Source organism: Urocitellus parryii, chromosome 7 (assembly GCF_045843805.1).
Source record: "Urocitellus parryii isolate mUroPar1 chromosome 7, mUroPar1.hap1, whole genome shotgun sequence".
Classification (NCBI taxonomy): domain Eukaryota; kingdom Metazoa; phylum Chordata; class Mammalia; order Rodentia; family Sciuridae; genus Urocitellus; species Urocitellus parryii.
Window position 1 is genome coordinate 143346085 of NC_135537.1, and position 22803 is coordinate 143368887.

A 22803-nucleotide genomic window follows, 5' to 3' on the forward strand; every position below is an offset into this window, starting at 1 on the left:
TCAGCAAGCAAAAAACTAAATACATCCCTTCCTTTCTGATCTTCTCATTCTTCCCCATGCAAACTCTTTGGCTAAAAAGCCATATATTTTATGTAGTTACTCTGAAAATGACTGGGACTCTAAAAATAGCCTAACCACCAAACAAAACCAACTGCTTATTTTGATAATATTTTTGTAACACAGACCTTCCTTAAAACACAAGTTAACAGTGGACTTATTCTACAAACCCAAACACACAATCGAATAGAATTAGCCTTTGTAACTGGCACTGGCACAAAACACATTCCAGTTGACAAAAGAGAACCACACTTAGCCTCCTTGTCAGAAGGCAATGTCATCAGAAGTCTGTGATGGATGCTCCTTTAGTTTTTTTCTGTCTCAGGCCCAAGACAATGGCTTTCAAAACAAAACAGAACAAAAAGGAAAACCATACTAAATAACACTAAATTATAGGAAAGTATGTCCTCTATTTAAATTATTGGATATAAAATTTAAAAGAATATTGGTTTGGAAATTGAATACTAAACTATGAAGGACAGAGTCACACTAATTTTTTTTAATGCATTCAATATCACATGAGAAGTTAATAAGTACCACTCCCAGGTGCTCACTCCTTTTATGTCTACTGATAGTTAATTACCGATATTGTTAAAACAATTGTTATGCTCAGACATATTCTAACTGACTGACACATTAGTTGTATAGTAAGAGGTATTTTTGTATCTTTTTAAACAATGTCCTTGAATTAGAACCTTTACATCAAAATAGCAGAAGGAATAATGCAGATGTTTTCAAAAGAAAATCCAGAGAATTGTATTCGAATGCCATGCAAAAGTGTTCACCAAATCAGGATAATCATACCTAGATTCTAGTCTCAGTTTTGCTACTAAAATGAAAATGACGTCTGGCCTACATCAGCTCTACAAGGACTTTAAAATACATAAAGCCCAAGGTATGCTGAGTATTCTTAGTGATGACAAGATCCAAAGACACTATGACAACACTCTTCTAACATTTTCAGATTCTTTGTCAGGTAGGACTGACTAGCTTGACAATATCTATTAATAAATAACAAATGAGACTTAGAGAAATTCAGATGGAATCCCACTCATTCAAAATGCATTTATGAAGCCCTTAGGTTATTAGTAGACTTAAAGAACTACTTGTCCAATCACACATAAGCAGTAGGTTATATCTTTTTACTGTGTATGTTTGAGGGTGTAGAGAAACCATGTGGCTTTCCTACAACTTTGATAACCTTTTCCCCTTGGAACAGATAACTCCACCACTTGCAGGTATATTTAGCTTCTCCCCTGAGTACTCCTCTCTTTAAAATCTGTCCCTTGGTATATCCTCCTTCAAGCACTTCATTTTCCTTCCTCTGCCCTTCCAATTAACCTTATCCTTAAATTCTAAACTACCTAGAAGAGATGACTCCGATTTCTACGAAATGAATTCAAGATCATATGAGGCATTCAAACACTAACCCCATTCATTTAGTGTTAACATTACGGTTTCTCTATCCCTACCTCTTCCCTTTCACTTTAGTCCTTCGGTTCCAATATCCATTTTGTCTCCTCCCTCTTCAGCTCTCACCAGGTCATCACTGCCCCCGTTTTTTCTCAGGCTCTCTAAAATTAATCGCTAACACAAGTTTTCCCAAATAATCCCACCTCCCGATTCTGTTCAGTCATCACTACCCTTTGGATCCCTCGGATTTTGCTTTGGTCCCTCACTCTCCCCAACCTCGGACGCCAATCCTATTCCCTCCCATCGCTGCCCCTCACAGTTTGGGGAACACTCCTCACACTTTCGTACGATTCCCCCAAACTTGGCTTCCCCTAAAACTTCCCCAGTTCCCAGCGCCCCATTCTCAGACCTGACGAGGTCCCTGTCCTTCTTCAGAGCTCTCCCCCTCTTTCTCCGGAGTTTTCGGACACTCCCACCATCCGGAATCCTAGCCCACCGCTCGGCACCCCGCGACCTCCCGGGCCCACAGCGCCCCTTAGGGTGCGGCCCTCCGACCTGCCTCTGCGCCTCCCGCAGCCCCTGCAGCCGGTGGCCCAGCTCGCGCCGGTAGCTCTGCGCCGCCTCCACGTTCTCACGGGCCTCCTGCAGCAGCAGCTCCGGCTCCAGTTCCATGGTCCCTCTCATCAGGCCGCGCCGCAGGCGGCTGCGGGAGCGGGTTCCAGAGTGTGCCCCGCGCCGGCTGGAGGCCCGGGGCGGCCTCGCTCTGGCGGAAGCGCCACCACGCCCCGCCCTGCCATTCCAGTCCACGCCCCAAGACGACTTTGATTGACAGCCGTGCGGCGGCGCCCCCCGGCGTAGGGCCCGCGGGTCCCAGTGTCTCCCACTTTGTAACTTTGCTGGCCACGGCCCTGCGCCCGCGCCACGCTGTTGCTCAGTGTTTCCTCAGGAAATGTTTGGAGGCACGGCAAGACTCATAAGAGCGTTGTGCGGTGCTTTCCACATCTTATCTCTCTCTTATATCACTTTACAGCCTTTATCTCCATTGCACAGAGGAGGAAGCCCAGGGACAGAAAAGGGAATTATCTTTCCCAAGCTCAGCAGTTGAGACCAGAGCAGACGCCGCCGGAGCCTTGGCCCTTAAGTCGTCGCTGTTTTACGGGCCTGGTCAATGAGACTCCTAGCCACGACCCGCGTTCTTGGAGGTTACTGCAACCCAGACACCACCGCCTAGGAGCTCATCATCTAAGAAGGGAACCAAGAGAGGCCTAAAGGATAACCAGCAATACAGCAATCCCGGCGCAAGTCTAAGAAGGGTGTTGGCAGTATTTTTCTGTAAGGGTCAAGTAATAAATATTTTGAGCTTGTCGGTTCATGACGTCTCTGTTGCAGCTTAGTGAGTAAATGGGTGTGATCAAGTGCAATAAAAACTTATGGGCCCAGCGCAGTGGGGTGGCCTGTGCCTGTAGCTCTAGTTACTGGGACAATAAGGCAGAAGGATCGCTTGAGTCCAGGAGTTCAAGGTCAGCCTGGAAAACACAAAGAGACCCAGTCTCTGGAGAAAAAAAAAAAAAAAAAGAACTTAAGGACACTGAAATTTGAATATTGACATAATTTTCACAAATCACAAAATAATTTTTGCATGCTCCCCCAACTATTTAAAAAAGGTAAAAAATGATTCTTTGAAAATCTATACAAAAACAGGCAACAGGTTGAATGTAGTCCCTAGCGCCCATAGTGTGGGGGCTGCTAATCCAGAATGTCAGAGCTGAAAACTGCCTCTTCCAGGACTCCCCCTGAGATAATTACTCTTTTTTGGTACCAGGGATGGGACCAAGGGGCGCTTAACTACTAAGCAACATCCTCAGCCCTTTTATTGTTTATTTAAATTTTTAATTTTTTAATTTTGCTGAGGCTGGCTTTGAATTTGCGATCCTCCTGCCTGGGATTACACCCATTTCAGACTACTTTCTTTTTTTAATTTTTTAATATTTATATTATAGTTTTCAGCGGACACAACATCTTTGTTTTGTATGTGGTGCTGAGGATCGAACCCGCACGCATGCCAGGCGAGCGCGCTACCGCTTGAGCCACATCCCCAGCCCTCAGACTACTTTCTTAAACTTTTGTGCCTCTCCTTTCTGTAGTATAAATTAAGAACCCACCAGGGTTGCGTTGAGGTCCCCTTTTCCCTTCTGGGAACTTCTTCAGACCCCATGCTGGTGACAATATTATGGTATTTAAAAAGCTGGGCGCCATGGTGCATGTCTGTAGTCACAGCGACTCAGGACTCAGGAGTTCAAAGCCAGCCTCCGCAATTTGGTGAAGTCCTAAAAAAAAAAAAAAGAAGAAGGGTTGGGGATGTGACTCAGTGGTTAAACTCACTTGGGTTCAATCTCAGGTACCAAAACAAACAAAACACTTGTAATGATTGATGGAAGTAGCTGCCTCTAGGATATAGGTCTGACATATGAATCAGAAATCAGTTATTTTGTACAGTGGATTTTTGTTGTTGTTGTTGTTGTTTTTGGTGCCGGGGATTGCCGGCATTATTAACTTTTATATTTATTCAAGTAATGCCTGTTCTTGGTTAAAAATGTCAAAGAACATAACAAAACTTACTGTAGCCGGCTGCGATGGCGCATGCCTGTAAATCTCAGTGGCTCAGGAGGCAGAGGTAGGAGGATCGCGAGTTCAAAACCAGCCTCAGCAATTTACCCAGGCGCTAGGGAACTCAGTGAGACCCTATCTCTACATAAAATACAAAATAGGGCTGGGGATGTTACCCAGTGGCCGAGTACCCCTGAGTTCAATCCCCGGCACACACACACCAAAAAAAAAAAAAAAAAAAATTGAGTTAATAATAACAATTTGTAAAAATAGGAGCTTGCTTGAGGTCCTACCTTGGAGCTCTCTCAATGAAGCTGCACGTCCAGAGGGAAGAATAAAAGAAAAGTTTAATTGGGCTGGGGTTGTAGCTCAGCGGTAGTGCCGTCTGCCTAGCATGTGCTAAGCCTTGGGTTTGATCCTCAGCACCACATAAAAATAAATAAATAAAGATTAAAAAAGGTTAATTAATAGTTAAAAACAGTTTACATAACCCGGTTCTTAAGAACCATGCTGTTGAAACTATGCACCTAAATAAACTGTTTATTTATGTAATTGCAATTTTTAGGTAAAAAAAAAAAGTCTAAAAAATCCATGAAAATATTGCAGATAATGCATGAGATTACCATCACAATAAACCAGCAAACTATTGATATCCTACAGAAACTGAAAACATGCCAGATGAGGCAATAATTTTGTGTTTGCTGCTCCCAACGATGAAATCCATGAGAAAATGCCTCCAGAGTCCAGTTAGAGGTATAAAAATTTAGGACCCCCAAATGGACGAGTCTCCAGGAAGGACGCTACCAAGATATTAGCATTTTAGTCTATAATCAATTTACATTTAGGAATGCAATCAATTATTCAATTTTTCGTATTTTTCCCATTTTCACTTTTTAAAAAAGGGCTAGCTTAAAGTCTAAATTTTCATTCTGCCATTAACTGACTAGGTGACCTTAGTCAAGTCATTAGTTTTTAATGGTGACACTGTGTTATACAACAGAAAAAGTCTGAATGTCCAAAACCCTGGTTGATTTTAAATTAAACAAAGCAATTGGCTCAGTCTTTTGCAGGTTTGTCAAGAGACGTATTTTGGCCCTCCTGACTCACCATCCGCGCAGGCTTCCAAAGCAGCCGTAAACTCCGCCCCCTGCGCTCAGGACGGCGCGAAAACCCAATTGACAAGAACTCCCGCCGAAGCCCCGCGGCCCGATCTACGTTCTTTTGGCTGTAGGCACCCGGGCTCCAGTCCCGGGCGCTCATCCTGGAACTGCCGCCTCAGAGACGTCCTGCACTGCCGGCCGCGCGTCCCAGGGCCCTCGCTGCCCGCGCTTTCTCACCGCCTTTTTCCGCGTTTGACTCGACGGAGCTGGGCCCAGTCTCCGCGCCCGTTTTGGGCGGGTGGGCGCGGTGGGACCCTGAGACTGACTCGGCGGCCCAGCGATTCGCTCCTACCGGAGCCGGCCAGCTCCATGGCCTCCAGGCAGGCTGAGCCGGACCGCACAAGGTCCTAGGAGCTGGGATTCGGGGAAGCAGGGAGCATGGTGGGGGTCCTGGCCATGGCGGCTGCAGCTGCTCCCCCTCCAGTGAAGGACTACGAGATTGAGGTGAGGTCAAGTTTCTGTCAAATTCTTTCCTTCATCTGTTGGGGATTGTAGGGTGGGGGTGGGAGGAGGGTGATCCTTGGTTTGCATACGGAATGGCAAAGGAGGGCCATGGTAAGGACCCACAGTTAGAACTTTGTGTGGGACAGTTGCCAACGTAGTGTCGTTTCTTAGAGTCGTAGTAAATACTGACAAACATTGGGATTGTGAGATATTTGTGGGGTCACTGCAATTCAGGATTTAAGAAGACACAGCCCATTCCCAGATCCTGAAATGTGGGTGGAACTTGAAGTTTTAGACTTGTGACATGTCACGGCAGGATCCTAGGGTCAGATTCTCAGTCGTGATCTGGAATTATAGGACTTAAGCTTTGAAAAAGATCTTTAAATGCAAGTAGTCAATACATCCACCTCATTTCGTAATTTCCATTTAGAATGTGACTCCTGGAATCAAATAAGGTACTTAATTAAAAAAAAATCAATTTCTTAAGGCTCCAGAGCCTTAGGAGTCCTAGCCCAGCATGCTGATGTTCACCTGGATTCATCAAGTTTCAGAGAAATATACTCTGTAATCATGTTATTCTGCGCTGGAAGTAGAGGGTTAGCATTTTCAGGTATATAGTTGCTATATTTACACCTTTTCATCTCATACTGGCATTCTAATTCATGTATCTTGTTGTCCTTGAAGTTAACTAAGACTCAACTCTGTTAAGTCCTAGCTCCAAGTTCCCTTAACTCTGACTCATTCAAGTAATGTCTAATTCATAATAAGTATGATGCTCATATTTGCTAATTCAAGTGAATTACTCAGTTTGTCTCAGGTGTGAAGGACTTCTGGCACTGAATTACACAATTCTTGATTTTGTATGTTCAGTTTTATCACTCTGTTGCTTAATAGTTTGTGATTTTGGTACCCTGATTAGAAAGAGCCTATTTCATAATAATGATACTTTGTGTTTAATTGTAAGGTCTTTTATGCTATTTTGCTTAATATCAAGCTATGATGAGGTATTATTATCTCTATTCTACAAATGAAGGAAGGTTAAGAAGTAATTAAAAGTAGGTTAGAGTAAGTTCTGAAATTCTTTTCTGTGTGTGTGGGATTGAATCCATATTGCTTAAGTGCTATACCACTGAGCTACATCCCAAGTCCTTTTTATTTTTTATTTTGAGACAAGGTCTCCATAAATTGTCTAGGATGGCATCAAATTTGTGATCCTCCTGTTTTAGCCTCCCAAGTAGCTGGGATTTATAGGAGTGTGCCACCAAACCCAGCTCTATCTTAAATTTTAAAAATAAACAAAAAGTTGTAAGTGATTTGCTTAAGGTTCCGTTCCAGTTGATGTTGGGGTCAGCACTTGAACTTAGATCTTCCAGACTCAAGAGCCTATTCTATAGAGCCTCTGATACCATCTGAAAGTTACATAAATAATAATACCATTTTTTGAATACATTTACAATTTCATTTTAACATGTATAATTTAATCTGTCTTTAATTAATTTTGCTTCATATTTATCCAAATGTTGAGAAATTTGTCCCAACATGTTTTATTAACTGTTATTTTTTCCACTAATTTGAATGCTATTGTTACCACATACAAGTTCTTAAATGTGAACTTAAGTCCTTAAGTCTATTGCTGATTTTCTTTCTTTCTTTCTTTCTTTTTTTTGGTACCAGGGATTGAACCCAGCGGCGCTTTACCACTAAGCCAAATCTCCAGCCCTTTTTAGTTTTTGAGATAGGGTCTGGCTAAATTGCTTAGGACCTCACTAAGTTGGTGAGGCTGACTTTGAATTTGCTATCCTCCTGCCTTAGCCTCCTTAGTCCCTGGGATTATAGGGGTAAACCACCACGCCTGGCTGTATCTGGTTTTCTAATCTATTACATTACACTGCTTGCCTACTAATGCATGAGAAGTATGCTTTTAATCCTGAAGGCTTTATAATACAATTTAATTTTCTAGACATGCAAATCCCCCATTTATTACTTAGCTTTGAAAATTATTCTTGTTATTCTGGCAAATTTATTCTCACAAAATTAAGACAGATACATGGATAGAACATAGCTCAGTGATAAAGTGTTAAGTATTTCCTTAGCAATTTTAATGCTGGGGGTTCAATCCTCATCATTGTAAAAACAATATGTAACTTTTTGTAACCAATAAAATGATATGTTTCCTATTATAGAAGTTACTGATTTATTTATCTACTTATTTTCACCTTTTTATTTGTGCATATATACTTGTTTAAAATCAGTGAATTTCTAGGGCCAGGTTCAAATAATTAATGGGCTTTTGAAGTAGCTTATCTACACCATCTGTTTTTATTTATTTATTTTGGTAACTCATGTTCGTCCTGCCTCAGCCTCCCAAGCCATTGGAAGTTTGTCTAGTCCTAAGGTATGCTGCAAACTTAGTCTGGAGTAAAGTGAGAAATGACATCTTTTCAAAGATACCATTTAGAAATTCTAACCTAAGCTGCATATGGTGTCACATTCCTAGAGACTTGTAAGACTGAGGCAGGATGATTGCAAGTTTCAGACCAGCCTCAACAATTTAGTGAGGCCCTAAGCAATTTAGTGAGATCCTGTCTCAAAAAATAAAAGGCTAGAGATGTGGCTCAGTGGTCAAGATGCATTGAAAGACTGCTATTAGGTTATAGAGAGCAGTATCAAGTCCCAATATATGTGATCCTCCACCTGCTGCCCCTAGGTACTGGGGATTGAATCCAGGCTCAGACAGGCAGGCAAGCACTCTACACTGAACTATATTCCCAGCCCCCTGCTTTTTTATTTTTATTTTTTATTTTTTCAGTCCTGGGGATTAAATTCAGGGGCATTCTACCACTGAGCTACCTCTCTACCCTCTTGTTTCTTTTTGGTACTGGGGATTAAACTCAGGGGCACTTGACTACTGAGCCACATTCCCAGCCCTAATTTGTATTTTATTTAGAGATAGAGCCTCACTGAATTGCTTAGCTCCTCATATTTGCTGAGGCTGGCTTTAAACTCTCTATCCTTCTGTCTCCTGAGCCGCTGGGATTATAGGTGGGCACCACTATACCCAGCCCTACTCCTTTTTCTTTTTTGAGACAATGTCTCACTAAATTGTCAGGCTAACCTCAAACTTGTGATCCTCCTGTCTCAGCTTTTGAAGTAGCTAGTATCACAGGCATGTGATACCACATGCCCAACCTTAATTTTCAATATCATAACCAGAAAATTTAATCAACTTCCAGAAGCAGAAAGGATCAATATTTACTGGACCACATGGGGTCATACTTGTAATCCCAGCTACTTAGGAGACTGAGGCAAGAGGATAGTAAGTTCAAGGACAGCCTGGGTAATTTAACAAGACTCTGCCTTAAAATAAAAATTTAAAAGGGCTGGGGATGTAGCTCAGTGGCCTAACATGTGTGGGATCCTGGGTTTACACACGAAAAATTAAATTTCCTTGATAGTATCATCTGATTCATGACTTTCATTTTGAGCTTTATGCTTTCCTCACAACAGCTAGTGCCTCTCTGGATCTTCTTCAGCCACACCTGGGCTCATTATAACCTTGGCTCAACTTACTTGGGTGCGTCCATTGTTGCTGACCACAAATGACTAATGTATGACTGACAAAAATATGACTATCCTTAGCTTAATCACCTTGATACCATGAGAGTAATAGCTAGTGCAGGAAGTAGGCAGTAACTGTTTTAGTATCAAAACACTGGAATTGGGCTGGGGTTGTAACTCAGTGGTAGAGCACTTGCCACTGGGTTCGATCCTCAGTACCACATAAAAATATTTAAATAAATAAAATAAAGGTATTGTGTCCATCTACAACTTAAAAAATTTAACATTAAAAAAAACTGGAATTGGGGCTGGGGATGTGGCTCAAGCGGTAGCACGCTCACCTGGCATGCGTGCGGCCCGGGTTTGATCCTCAGCACCACATACCAACAAAGATGTTGTGTCCGCCGAGAACTAAAAAATGAATATTAAAAATTCTTTCTCTCCTCCCTCCCTCCCTCCCTCTCTCTCTCTCTCTCTCTCTCTCTCTCTCTCTCTCTCTCTCTCTCTCTCTCTCCCCCCCCCCACTCTCAAAAAACAAAAAAAAAAACTGGAATTGTGGCAAGTGTTCTTTTGGTGATCTTTCAATGTAATTTCTACTTGATTTAGTAAATTTTGGGATTCTGGGCTTATTTGCTAAGTATCTACATCTTAGCAGTAGTAAGATAATGTGTTTATTTAATTTTTATTTTTTGCAGTGCTAGGGATTAGACCTAGAGTCTTACATGTACTAAGCAAGTGTTCTACACTAAGCTACATCCCTAGCCCATGTGTTTATTTTTAACTAAAAAAGTAAAAGGGAATGCAATTGATAACTGTGTGGTCCCTACCATGTGTCAAATTTCACATATTTTTATATACCTATTACAAATTCTGTAAGGTGGTTATTGGTAATCAAAGGTTATAAACAGAGACCAAGAAACAATAATTTTTTCATAAGTATAGTAGCCTTGGTTTTGTTTCAATATAAACTTTTTATTGAAGTATGATGTGTTTGTGTGTGTGTGTGTGTATGCGAGCGCCTGCAAATTGACATGACACTGAGATTTGAATGTATTTTTAACTTTAAAGCAGAGTGATACATATCTGTAAACCCAGTGGCTTGGAGGCCTAGGCAAGAAGATTGTGAGTTTGGAACCAGACTTAGCAATTTAGTGAGGCCCTAAGCCTCTTAGGGAGAGATCCTATCTCTAATTAAAATATGAAGAGTTGAGAATGTGGCTCAGTGATTGCATGCCCTGGGTTCATTTATTTACCAAAAATAAATAAATAAATGAATAAAGCTTGTTTCTTTCTAATATATCATATTTTGCATCTAAAGGAGCCCCCCCATGCACAATCCAATTTCTCCTTTACTTTTATGGTATTAAGGATTAAACTCAGGGCTATATACCACTGAGCTACCTCTCTAGCCCTTTTTGTGTTGAGACAGGGTCTTGCTAAATTGCCTAGATTGGCCTCTAATTTGTGATCCTCCTTCCTCAGCCCCCTGAGTAGCCAGGATTATAGCCATGTGCCACCACACTCAGTTTTGGTCCAATTTTATTTTATTTTTCCTTTATCTTTTAGTACTTGGAATTGAACCCGGGTGTTCTACTACTGGATTACACCTCTTTCCCTACTCCCATCCTTTTTTGGGGAGGTGTTGGAGGGGACTAGCAGTTGAACCCAGAGGCACTTTACCACTAAGCTACATTCCTAGCCCATTTTATTTTTTATTTTTGAGGCAGGATCTCACTAAGCTACTTAGGGCCTCACTAAGTTGCTGAGGCTGGTCTTGAACTTGCATTCTTCCTGCCTAAGTCTCTTGAGTTGTTGGGATTACAGGTGTGTGGTCCCTTTTTAAATTTAATTTTATTATTATTGTTTTTTGTGTTACTGGTATTAATTGAGGGTCACTTTACCACTGAGCTACATCTCCATCCTTTTTTATTTTTTACTTTGAGACAATGTCTTGCTCAGTTGCGGAGGCTGCCCTCAAATTTACAATCCCTCTGCCTCAGCGTCTTGAATAGCTAGGATTACAAGCAAATGTCACTGTACCTGGTTTTATTTTGGGGTGGGATCTCACTAAGTTTCTAAGATTGGCCTATAATTTGTGATCCTTCTGTTTTAGCCTCCTTCTATCTCAAGTCTCCTGAGTATCTGGGATTCCAGGCATGTACCACCATGTCCAGCCTTTGTTTTTGTTTTTGTTTTTAATTGTTAAAGCAGGGTCTTGCAAAATTGTCCAGGCTGGCCTTGAATTTGCAATCCTCCTGTTTCATCATCCTGTTTAGCTGGGATTATAGGCCTGTGCTACCAAACCCATTAATCCAATTTCTTTCTTTCTTTTTCTTTTCTTTTTTTCTTTTTTTTTTTTTTTTGGTACTTGGGATTGAACCCAGGGTGCTGCATCACTGAGCTACATCTCCAGTCCTTTTTGTTTTTTATTTTGAGACAGTGTCTTGCTGTGTTGCGTAGGGCCTCACTAAGTTGTTGAGCCTGACCTTGACCTTGCAACTCAACTGCCTCAGCCTTCCCATTTGCTGGGGTGACAGGGCATGTACTACCACACCTGGCTTCAGTTTCTTAAAATGTTAGAGACATGTTTAAAAGTTACACTTTGTTTTATTTTGCTTTAAATAAATACTTTTTTCTTGTTTTAAATTGCCAGCCATGCAAGAAGCGACGAAAAGATGATGACCGATCTTCCTGTAAAACAATTACAAAATATTTATCACCGATAGGGAAGACTGGAGACAGAGTTTTCTCTCCACCAAAATCTAGTAATATTATGGATTATTTTAGAAAGACTTCACCCACAAATGAGAAGACACACTCAGTGAAAGAGTGTAAGATAAAGTCATCTGCACCATTGCCTGTTGACAATAACAAAGATTGTAAAAAACCTTTGGACACATTCTCAAATACAGTATTTAAGAAGAAAGTAAAGAGGGTTAATTTATCTCAACAGCTAAATAATATAAAAACTGAGAATGAATCTCCAATTGAAATTAATAGTGATGATAGCAAAGAAGACTGTAGTTTAAATAATGATTTTGTGGAAAATAGTGCTTCTGTTTTACTTTACAATAAACATGTGGAGGTTCTTGTAGAAAGCATTCATGATGTTGAAAGACAGTCAAATGCTATGACTTTCAAGAAAAATTCTAAGAAAGTGAATCCTAAACAAAGGATGACAAAAGGTGATTGTAAAAGGTTAGGAAAAAGGAAATACAGAGATGTAATAGATCTATCTGAAAGTTTACCCTTGGCAGAAGAACTAAATCTGCTTCAAAATAGTGATAAAGACAGCAAAGAGATAGTATCTTCCCTAACTAATGAAATTGAGAGTACTACAAATGATGCAAACTCTAGTGATCATGTTACTGAAACAGCCCATTTAAATGATTGTACGATAACTGTCTCATATGAAGAATTTTTAAAAAGTCACAAGGAAAATAAAGTGGAACAGATACCAGACTCAACAATGTCAATTTGTTTACCTTCTGAAACTGTTGAGGAAATAGGCCCAAGTGGTTATATAAGTGAATCAGAAAACTGTGAGATATCTCAGCTGATGCGCTTTAAGACAGTTACTGTCCTTGCACAAGTTCACCCCATTCCTCCAAAAAGGACAAAGAAAATACCCCCAATTTTCTTGAAACAAAAGAAATTTGAGATGGAAAATAGTCTTTCCGATCCTGAGAATGAACAGACAGTTCAGAAAAGAAAATCTAATGTTGTTATACAGGAGGAAGAATTAGAATTGGCTGTGTTGGAAGCTGGAAGTTCTGAAGCTGTGAAACCAAAGTGTACCCTAGAAGAAAGGCAGCAGTTTATGAAAGCATTTAGGCAGCCAGCATCAGATGCAATTAAAAATGGTGTCAAAAAGTCTTCAGATAAGCAGAAAGACCTCAATGAAAAATATTTAAATGAAGAAGGACAAGATAATAATTCTAAGAAAATCATGGAAAATCCTAATATTCAAATGGTTTCAAATGGTAGTTCACAGTCACACAGTGATAGAAGAAGTTTTCCTATGGAGAAAAGTAAAATGCTAAAGAAAAAGAATAAGGAAACATTAGATACTGGGGCTACTACAGGTGAAAACCAAAAAGAAAATAATCAAAAGAAAGAAACAATTCTTTCCTTAAGAAGTAAACAAAATCAGAATAGACTTAGAATGAGTTTAAGACAAAAGAAATCAGAAAATTTCAAAAGCACTACATTACTTAACAGTGAAAATCTTGTTTGTGAAGGTATAGCAAATGATGACCCTCTAATGATTTCTTCTCTGTGTGACAAGAATAAATCATCAAGAAAAACCAGCACATCAATTAAAGAAAAGATTATATATCCTAAAGCTGAACCTGAAGACAGATTGGTAAATGTTTCCACACCTAAATCATCCAGACGATCTATAAGAAATAGCAGCACACCTACTACCATTAGAGGTCCTGATTATGAAGATGTACAAGACAATAGTCCAGTAAAGTTTTCTACTCCCAAAACAGCCAGTGTATCAGAAAAGCATAGCCTATACACAGCAGAATTACTAACAGTACCCTCTGATTCAGAGAGCCCTATTAGGTAAAGTTTTGTTTTTATTCCAAAGTTCTAATATTCTGCATGCATTATTTGGGAATGAAAATACTACATATGTTGGAGGGCATTCTTTTTTCTTTCTTTTTTCCTTTGACCTGTCATCCCTTAGGGAGATATGGACAGATATATATATTTCTTTTTAGTTATACATGACAGTAGAATGTATTTTGATATATCATGCTTATATGGAGTATAACTTCCCATTTTTGTGGTTGTACATGACTGTGGAGTTACACTGATTGTGTATTCATATATGAACATAGAAAATTTATATCTAATTCATTTTACTTTCTTTCCCATTCCCTCTCCTTTCCTGTATTAGAGCATTATTTTTTCTAGAACACAGCTGATTTGTAAGAAGGCGAAAAGGATTTCAAAATGCTTTTTGTTTCTCACATGTAATTTATAATCAGTCATAATTTCAGAAAAGTTCTAGATGTATTTTAGATGAGTTTTAAACTCTTAATTGTCATAGTTGATAATCCCTGAAAAACTATGCTTCAAATATGTCTTCTGTTCATTTAGCAAATGAGATTAAAAATAAATCATGGAGTATTAACTTCTTGAATAAACGGACACATTTGTGAAGAAGTATATACTTGCATGCTGCTTCTGGATAAATTTAAGAATGATCCTAGAGGATAATTTTTTTTTTTTCGTACCCAAGAGTGCTTTGCCACTGAGCTACAGTCTCAGCCCTTTTTATTTTGAGACAGGATCTCAATAAGTTGCTAGGGCCTTGCTAAGTTGTTGAGGCTGGCTTTGAACTTGTGATCATCCTGCCTTAGCCTCCTGAGCCACTAGAAATATGGGAGAGCACCACCATACCTGGCCTAAGGCTTATTATTTCTTTTTTTTTTTTTTTTTTAATATCTTTTTTTTTTTTTTTTTGGTGGACACAATACCTTTATTTTGTTTTTATGTGGTGCTGAGAATCGAACCCAGTGCCTCATGCATGCTAGGCGAGCACCCTACCACTTGAGCCACATCCCCAGCCCCAAGGCTTATTATTTCTAAAGGAATTAACAAATAGTAAATTTTGGCTTCCCCCAAAAAAATTATGATTATGGTTTTTATTATGATTATGATTGTTAGGTACCTGGGATTGAATCCAGGACTGCTTTACCACTGAGCTATATCCTCAACCCTTTTAATTTTTTTGAGACAGGGTCTTCCTAAGTTGCTTAGGTCCTTGCTAAGTTACTGAGACTCATCTTGAACTTGCAATCCTCCTGTCTCAGCCTCCCCTGTTACTGGATTACATGTGTGTGTCACCATACCCAGCAAGTTTGACTACTTTTGAATCAAATTGTTAAGAATTGTTTTTTTTTTCCTTCTGTCTTATTATAATTAAGTCCAGAAATTGGAGTGTTACTTGGTTTATTTCTATATTTAACTGAGAATTTTACACGTTATAGTCATGAAAAGAGTTTCTAAATACTTCATCTTTTTTTCAGAATGAAATTTACCAGAATTAGTACTCCCAAAAAATCTAAGAAAAAATATAATAAAAAGTCTAAGAAATCAGAGGCAACTGGTGGAGATTTTACTTCTCAAAATAGAAAGGTAATTAAAATATTGGAGTCCTATAAATGATAACTGTTTCCTTTTTATGTTCTATTTATACTTATTTATTTATTTATTTATAATTTTGTGGTACTGGGGTTTGAATCCTTGGGTAGGGGCTCTGCCACTGTGCTATCTATTCCCAATCCTTTTAATTTTATTTTGAGATAGATTGTTCAGGCAGGCCTTGAATTTGCATCAGCCTCCTGAGTTGCTGGGTTTACAGCTGTGCACCTCCACACTTGGCTCTTATTTTCTTAAAAAAAAAAAAAAAAAAGCAAAAAACCCATGGTACTAAGTACTGTGGAGGTAATAAGCCAAAAGATTCATATTTCATACATTGGTTAATTATGACCTTGTATTATTTTTCACTATTATCCCATTCCTCTAGATAATGCTTTAAGATATTAAAAACTCTTATTGTGAGATGAAAGCAGTTGAGAAAGAAAGTATAATTTCCTTAGAAAATACTTTCCTATTGACTTACATTCCAGTTATTTTCCCTGTGGTTGCATATCTACGTTTGTGCTGTTGCCACAAAATTACATATACTTTAGGGCTTAACCAACAGAAATTTATTTCTCACAGTTCTGGGAACTGGGATGTCCAAGATCAAGGTCCCAGCAGAGACCTAGTACCTTATGTGTAACGCGCTGCCATCTTCCTCAAATGGCAGAGAGCAAGCCAAGAGAGGGCTTTATCCTTATAACCAAATTACCTCTCAAAGGCCCTACCTCCTAATATTATCACACTGAAGGTTAGGATTTCTACATAGGATGCATTAAATCATACCTATAGGTCATAACTGTATTTCTATTTTATATCTATAATTTAGATTTTTTTTTTTAGAGAGAGAGAGAATTTTAATATTTATTTTTTAGTTTTTGGCGGACACAACATCTTTGTATGTGGTTCTGAGGATCGAACCCGGGCCGCATGCATGCCAGGCGAGAGCGCTACCGCTTGAACCACATCCCCAGCCCTAATTTAGATTTTTTGAAACATGGTTCCTCAACCTAGATATTTGGGCTGGATAATTTTGTTGTGGAGAGCTATGCTATGCATTTATTATAGGATATTTAGCAGTAACCCTGGTCTCTACCTCTAAGAAACCAGTTGCAATCCTACTCCTCTAGTGATGACAACCAAAAATGTCCACAAATATTGCTAAATATCAATTGCAGAGAGGAGAAAAATCACCTCCCTTGAAAAACAATTCCTCTAAAGAAATAGGTAGGAGATACACACACACACACACACACACGGTTTAGTTGCTTCTGTAGAATAAAGCTGCTTGTCTGTCCCCACTATGAGAGAATTGGATTGTATACCTATTAGTATAAATGCCTTTATACTAATAGTTAAATTTTCCTTAAACTTTATTCTTCTGTGCTTAGATTTTGTGTGTATGTGTGTGTGTGTGGTGCTGGAGTTTCCTCATTTCATGAACTAACAAGTTTCTTCATCTATACTATAAGGTTAAATAATATTTACTTTTGGGGCTGGGGATGTGGCTCAAGCGGTAGCACGCTCGCCTGGCATGCGTGCGGCCCGGGTTCGATCCTCAGTACCACATACAAACAGAGATGTTGTGTCTGCCAAAAACTAAAAAATAAATATATATAAATAAATAAATAAAAAAGAAGTAGCAGAGGACAAAAAATATTTTAAAAAATAATATTTACTTTATGAGATTAATAATGTGGGTACTAAGCACAATGCCTACAATGTGATAAGCAATCAAAAATGACAGTTGTTAAATAAAACCAAGAGATAGCAAGCTTTTGTAGCAGTTTTTAAAAGATTCTTCTTCTTTATATTGTGTACTTGTAGATGGACAAAATGTCTTTATTTATTATTATATGGTGCTAAGGATTAAATCCAGAGCCTCACATGTGCTAAGGCAACCACTGTGCCACTGAGCTGTAGCCTCAGCTCCTAGCTGTAGTAGTTTTGACTCAAGGATTATATCAGAATTACTTGGTGGCTTTTCTGGAACATGCGCACATCGATTCACTCTGAAGACAATCCAATTCTCCCATAGTGGGGACAAGCAGCTTTTTTGCAGAAGCAACTATACTGTTCATATGTGGGGGGGGGGGGGGTGTGCGCGCGCGCACGCGCACACACACACACACACATCTATATATATCTCCTACCTATTTCTTTAGAGGAATTGTTTTTCAAGGGAAGTGACTTTTTTCCTCCCTATGATTGATATTTAGCAATGTTTGTGCACATTTTTGGTTGGCATCACTAGAGGAGTGGGAGTGCAACTGGTTTCTTAGAGAGACCAGGATTGCTGCTAAACATTCTGTAATAAATGCATAGCACAGCTCTCCACAACAAAATTATCAGCCCAATGATGGTATAATAACTGTAAGTAGTTAGATGATCCTTACCCTGTTGGAAAGCACCCTAGATGCCAGCTGATTGTACCACAGCTGACGGTTAAAAGTCTGAAATCAACTTTATTGCATACATCATCTTTTTTATTTAATTCTAAAGGACAACTTCCAACTTTAATTTTGGAAGTACTGTGCGTTGGTTTGTCCTATGTATTTCTTAGAATTGGGATTCAGTAAATCCAGCAAGACAAATCTTAAAAATGAATGTGTCCAAATTGGGTCTGGATCAATTATTTTATTTCATAGTCTGTCAATGAACCTCTTAACAGAGGACTGATTTTTCTCAGAAGCCTTATTACTGTTTGTGTCCTAGCTTTAGGAGAAAAATCTTAATAATTTTCTGGGAGAAATGTATCATGTTTCTATGAAAATAAATAGTAAACTGGTTTTCCTAAGAGCACTAAAAGCTTGGTGTTTATCCATCTAGTAATACTAATAGTTAAATTTTCCTTAAACTTTAAAAAAAATCTTTGTTTATTTATTTATTTTTATGTGGTGCTGAGGATCGAACCCAGGGCCTCACACAAGCTAGGCGAGTGCTCTACCGCTGAGCCACAACCCCAGCCTCTTTCCTTAAACTTTATTCTTCTGTGATTAGATATATTCGGGGGGGGGGGGGATTGAATTCCAGGACCTTGTGCATGTGAGGCAAGCACTCTACCAAGTGAGCTATATCCCTGGCCCTTGATATATTCTTTTTAAAGGAATCACATAAAGTCAACTCTTTGGCATTTTGCTATATATACGATTTGTTTGTTTGTTTTGGGTACTGGGAATTAAACCCAGGTTTGCTTAACCACTGAGCCATATCCCCATCTCTTTTTATTTTTTGAGACAGGAGCTCACTGAGTTGTTTAGGGCCTCGCTAAATTGTGGGGTTGGCTTTGAACTCAATATCATCTTGTCTCAGCCTCCTGAGCCGCTGGGATAATAGGCATGCACCATCCACTCCTGTCCCCCACCCACTTTTTATTTTTATTTTGAAACAGGGTCTGGCTAAATGATTAAGACCTTGCTAAATTGCTGAAGTTAGTCTTGAACTTGTAGTCCTCCTCCCTCAATCCTTCATGTTGCTGGGATTACAGGTGTGCATCACTGTGCCTGGCTTGTATATGTTTTTAATCCCAATGTAAAGATTCAAGGAATTCGGAATGGAGAAGCACATTCTCTGGAAGATAATATTTGAATGTACAAGGTCACATTATACATCAATGGCAGAGCCACGTTTGAAAGACAGATGTTATTCTTGGCTAGTACCATTTTACATATCATAATACCTTTTCAGCCTCACTCCAAAGGATCCAGCCTAAAATACTCTCTGCTCCTAAACTCCTGTGGCTTATTTTTTTATGTATACTATTTTTTAGTATGTATCATTCTCCCAGTCTGTCTTTCTGTGTTTCTTGTTTTCTCTGTATATATAAGATATATACATACACACAATAGCATATACTATGTTATTGCCAGTATGTTTTTACTTTCTTCCCTGCCATATAAAAGTTTCTAGAGGTCAAGGTTCATGTACTATGTTTTTTTCTTTTATGGTATCCAATTCAGAGCTTTGCATACAGTAGACTGAGTGACTATTTGTATTTGGAAACTATTTTACCTGATTTTGGTGACTAAAATAAAGGAATATATTGCCATGAAGATGATGAGAAAATAACCATCAATCCTAATCTATATTACAGACATGCTTCTAGGTGTTTTGCCTACAAGCAAATATTTATCAAGATAATTTCAAATAGGAAAAGTAAACTAATCATAACTACATACATTTCATTTTAAGGTTCCTAGTAAGATGTGATAACCATTTCTTTCTTGGTTATTTGATTTACAATTATATTTTCCTATTATTATATACTTTTTTTCTATTAAATATAAAATATTTGCCATGGCTAAATTAATATTTCAAATTTTTGTCTAGGCAAGCAAAACTCAAAAAAATATATCAAAAGCAAAACAATTGATCGAAAAAGCAAAAGCTTTACACATCTGTAGGTCAAAGGCTACTGAAGAAACAGTGATACCTTTAAGGCGATCCTCTAGACATCAGAGGCTTCCTGAAGGAGAGAAACCACCAAAAACAGAAGTAAGTACTATAAGTATCTATAGTATTAATTCTGTCCTATTTTGCTTGGAGTGAGAGAAAGAAACTTTATAAGGTCATAGGTAGCATTATATGATAGCCTTGAAGTGGAAGACAGAATATCCTTTTCAGTTTTGCTTTAGAAGCCTTTGGCTTTCTTTTGCTTACAAAATACAACCTGAATCTTTCTCAAGTCAACTGAAAATCTTCCATACCTGAACCAGCTCTTCCCGTTTTTCGAAACAGTTCTTTACTGTAGTCACACTAAATTATTCATTTCTTCCTCAAGTGGTACAATTTTCACTGATTTCATTGTGTTTTTCTCATCTTGAGATACATATTCCAAGTATTCTTTTCTACCTGAGATTTCTTGCTCAGCCTTAAAGATTATGCTAAAGTGACACTATCTTCTCTTTTTTTTAAAATAAAGCTTATTGAGATTAATTCACATACCATATAATTCACCATTTAAAGTGTGTAATTCAGTGGCTTATAGGATATTCACAGTTATACATTCATAATAATCAATTTTAGAGCACTTTTATTACCCTTAAAAGACATCCAGTCTCTCTTTGCTGTCAATTCCTAATCCTCTCATTTCCCCGCCCTTGCCAATACTAATCTGCTTTCTATTTCTATGAACTTGCCTATTCAAAACATTTCATGAAAATAGTATCATATAACATGTGGTCCTATTTGTTCAGATTCTTTCATTAGTATATGTTAGAAAGATTCATCCATGTTGTAGCCTAAGTGTTCCTTTTTATTGCCAAATAATTTCCCCGTGTTTATACTATATTTTATTTACTCATTCACCATTTGGGGGACATTTGGGTTGTTTCTTTCTGGCTATTATAAATAATACTATGTAAATTCTACCACCTTTCCTTGAAAGCTGTGCTGATGCTTTTGAGACAAATAGCTTCCTTTCCTATATGTATTTTATTTTCATGGGTTTTTGTACTTTAGCAGATACTGCCCTCAACACCCTAAGTTAGAGCTAAATTATCTACTCATGTACTAGTTCTCTCTCTCCTAATCCTTTTTGTAACATTTAAAGCAGACAATTGAGTATTATTTGTCTGTGTATTCCCAGAGCCTCCTATATGAACTCACATATAGTAGGTGTTCAATAAATATATGCTGACCACAGGAAAATAACAAACTTCGTATTAATTTCTAGGATGTATAGTTCTAAAAAGGATATGGCTAGAATTTTTATAGCTTGGCCATATTGATCCTTCTTTTTTGGAAAAGTGGCTTCTTTTAAAATGAAGTCCCATGGTCATATTAAAACTACTATTTGCTCTCATATAAAGTTGTATGATGTAAACATATACTCCTATCATTCTATCATGTTTTTTCTTTTCAATCAAATAATGTCCGGTAGGAGATACATGGAGCTGCTAATTTAATTGCCAGATCTATGGTTTCTATCACTATAACCTTTTGTATATATATATTTTTTTTAAAGAGAGAGAGAGAGAATTTTAATATTTATTTTTTAGTTTTCGGCGGATACAACATCTTTGTTTATATGTGGTACTGAGGATCAAACCCGGGCCGCACGCATGCCAGGCGAGCGCGCTACCGCTTGAGCCACATCCCCAGCCCTTTTGTATATTTTAATGACATTGGTTGTATGATTTATAATAGCTCCCTTACCTGTGTTTGCTTTCAACGATTTCAGTTGCCTATGATCAATCATGGTCTGGAAATAATAAATAAAAAATTCCAGAAATAAGCAATTAGGGTCTGAGTGGCTTAATGAAATTTTGTGCTGTTCCACTCTGTCTGATCTAGGACAGTGCAGATCAGTATATCCATGTTCTACATACCACTTGCCCATTAATCATTTAGTAGTCATTTCATTTTTTTTTTTAGAGAGAGAGTGAGAGAGGAGAGAGAGAGATAGAGAGAGAGAATTTTTAATATTCATTTTTTAGTTCTCGGCGGACACAACATCTTTGTTGGTATGTGGTGCTGAGGATCGAACCCAGGCCGCGCGCATGCCAGGCGAGCGCGCTACCGCTTGAGCCACATCCCCAGCCCCTAGTAGTCATTTCAGTTATCAGATCATCTGAAGCAGTATTGTAGTACTTGTGTTCAAGTACCCTTATTTTATTTAATAATGGCCCCAAAGTGCAAGAGTAGGGAGGCTAGCAATTGAATATGTCAAAAAAGAGCCAAGCTTTTATTTTAAGTGAAAAGGTAAAAATAAGAAGGAATTTTTTATCTGAAAATTATGAAGAAGTAAAAAGAAATTCATTCTAGCTTTGCTCTCATATCTCAAGCTACAAAAATAACAGCAACAGTATGTGATAAGTATGTATAAAAAAGAAACCTAGTATATGTAGGGTTGAACTATTTGAGATTTTAGGCATCCACTGGAATTATTGGAATATATATCCCCTGTAAGGAGAAATACTGTATTTAATTTTTTTTCTTATTTTATCTTAGGATGTTATAATAATAGATTCAAGTCCTACTTCTTTAAAGACATCAGAGAAAAATCAGAAGAAACTTCAGTGTTTGAACGATGTGCTAGGAAAAAAGCTTGACAAGTCTCCTAAAAATGTACCTGGTAATCAGATTTAACACCATTTATAATGAATAGTAGAACCTTTGGGGAGATAATTCTGACTGTACTCACGATGGAAATTTAGTCTCTTTTGTAAAATGGATAATTTTAATTATATTATTATTTCCTTTTTAATAAGCAAAATTTTGATATAGTGAAGAGTCTTTCAGAAGGAAAATAGTCATATTTTTTTTTTCACTTTTTTTTCTTTGTTTGTTTGATACCAGGGATTGAACCCAGGGGCACTCAACCACTGAGCCACATCCCCAGGTTTTTTTTTTTTTTTCTTTTTTTTGTGTGTGTTAAAGACAGGATCTGGCTGAGTTGCTTAGG

At 38.3% G+C, this 22803-nt stretch overlaps 2 protein-coding genes across 2 annotated transcripts in view; one reads left to right on the forward strand and one right to left on the reverse strand.

Moving 5' to 3' along the window:
* The window catches only part of Crlf3 (cytokine receptor like factor 3), a 41859-nt gene extending 39620 nt beyond the window's left edge, over positions 1-2239 (reverse strand). The window contains exon 1 of the mRNA XM_077800603.1: positions 2026-2239. Coding sequence (XP_077656729.1) covers positions 2026-2154 — 129 coding nt within the window. The 5' untranslated portion in view covers positions 2155-2239. The remainder of the gene's footprint in view (positions 1-2025) is intronic.
* Positions 2240-5502: 3263 nt separating this feature from the next.
* Atad5 (ATPase family AAA domain containing 5) overlaps positions 5503-22803 on the forward strand; it is a 59380-nt gene continuing 42079 nt past the window's right edge. The window contains exons 1-5 of the mRNA XM_026388900.2: positions 5503-5681; positions 11893-13811; positions 15284-15392; positions 19728-19892; positions 22350-22473. Of these exons, the coding sequence (XP_026244685.2) occupies positions 5616-5681; positions 11893-13811; positions 15284-15392; positions 19728-19892; positions 22350-22473 (2383 nt within the window). The 5' untranslated portion in view covers positions 5503-5615. The remainder of the gene's footprint in view (positions 5682-11892; positions 13812-15283; positions 15393-19727; positions 19893-22349; positions 22474-22803) is intronic.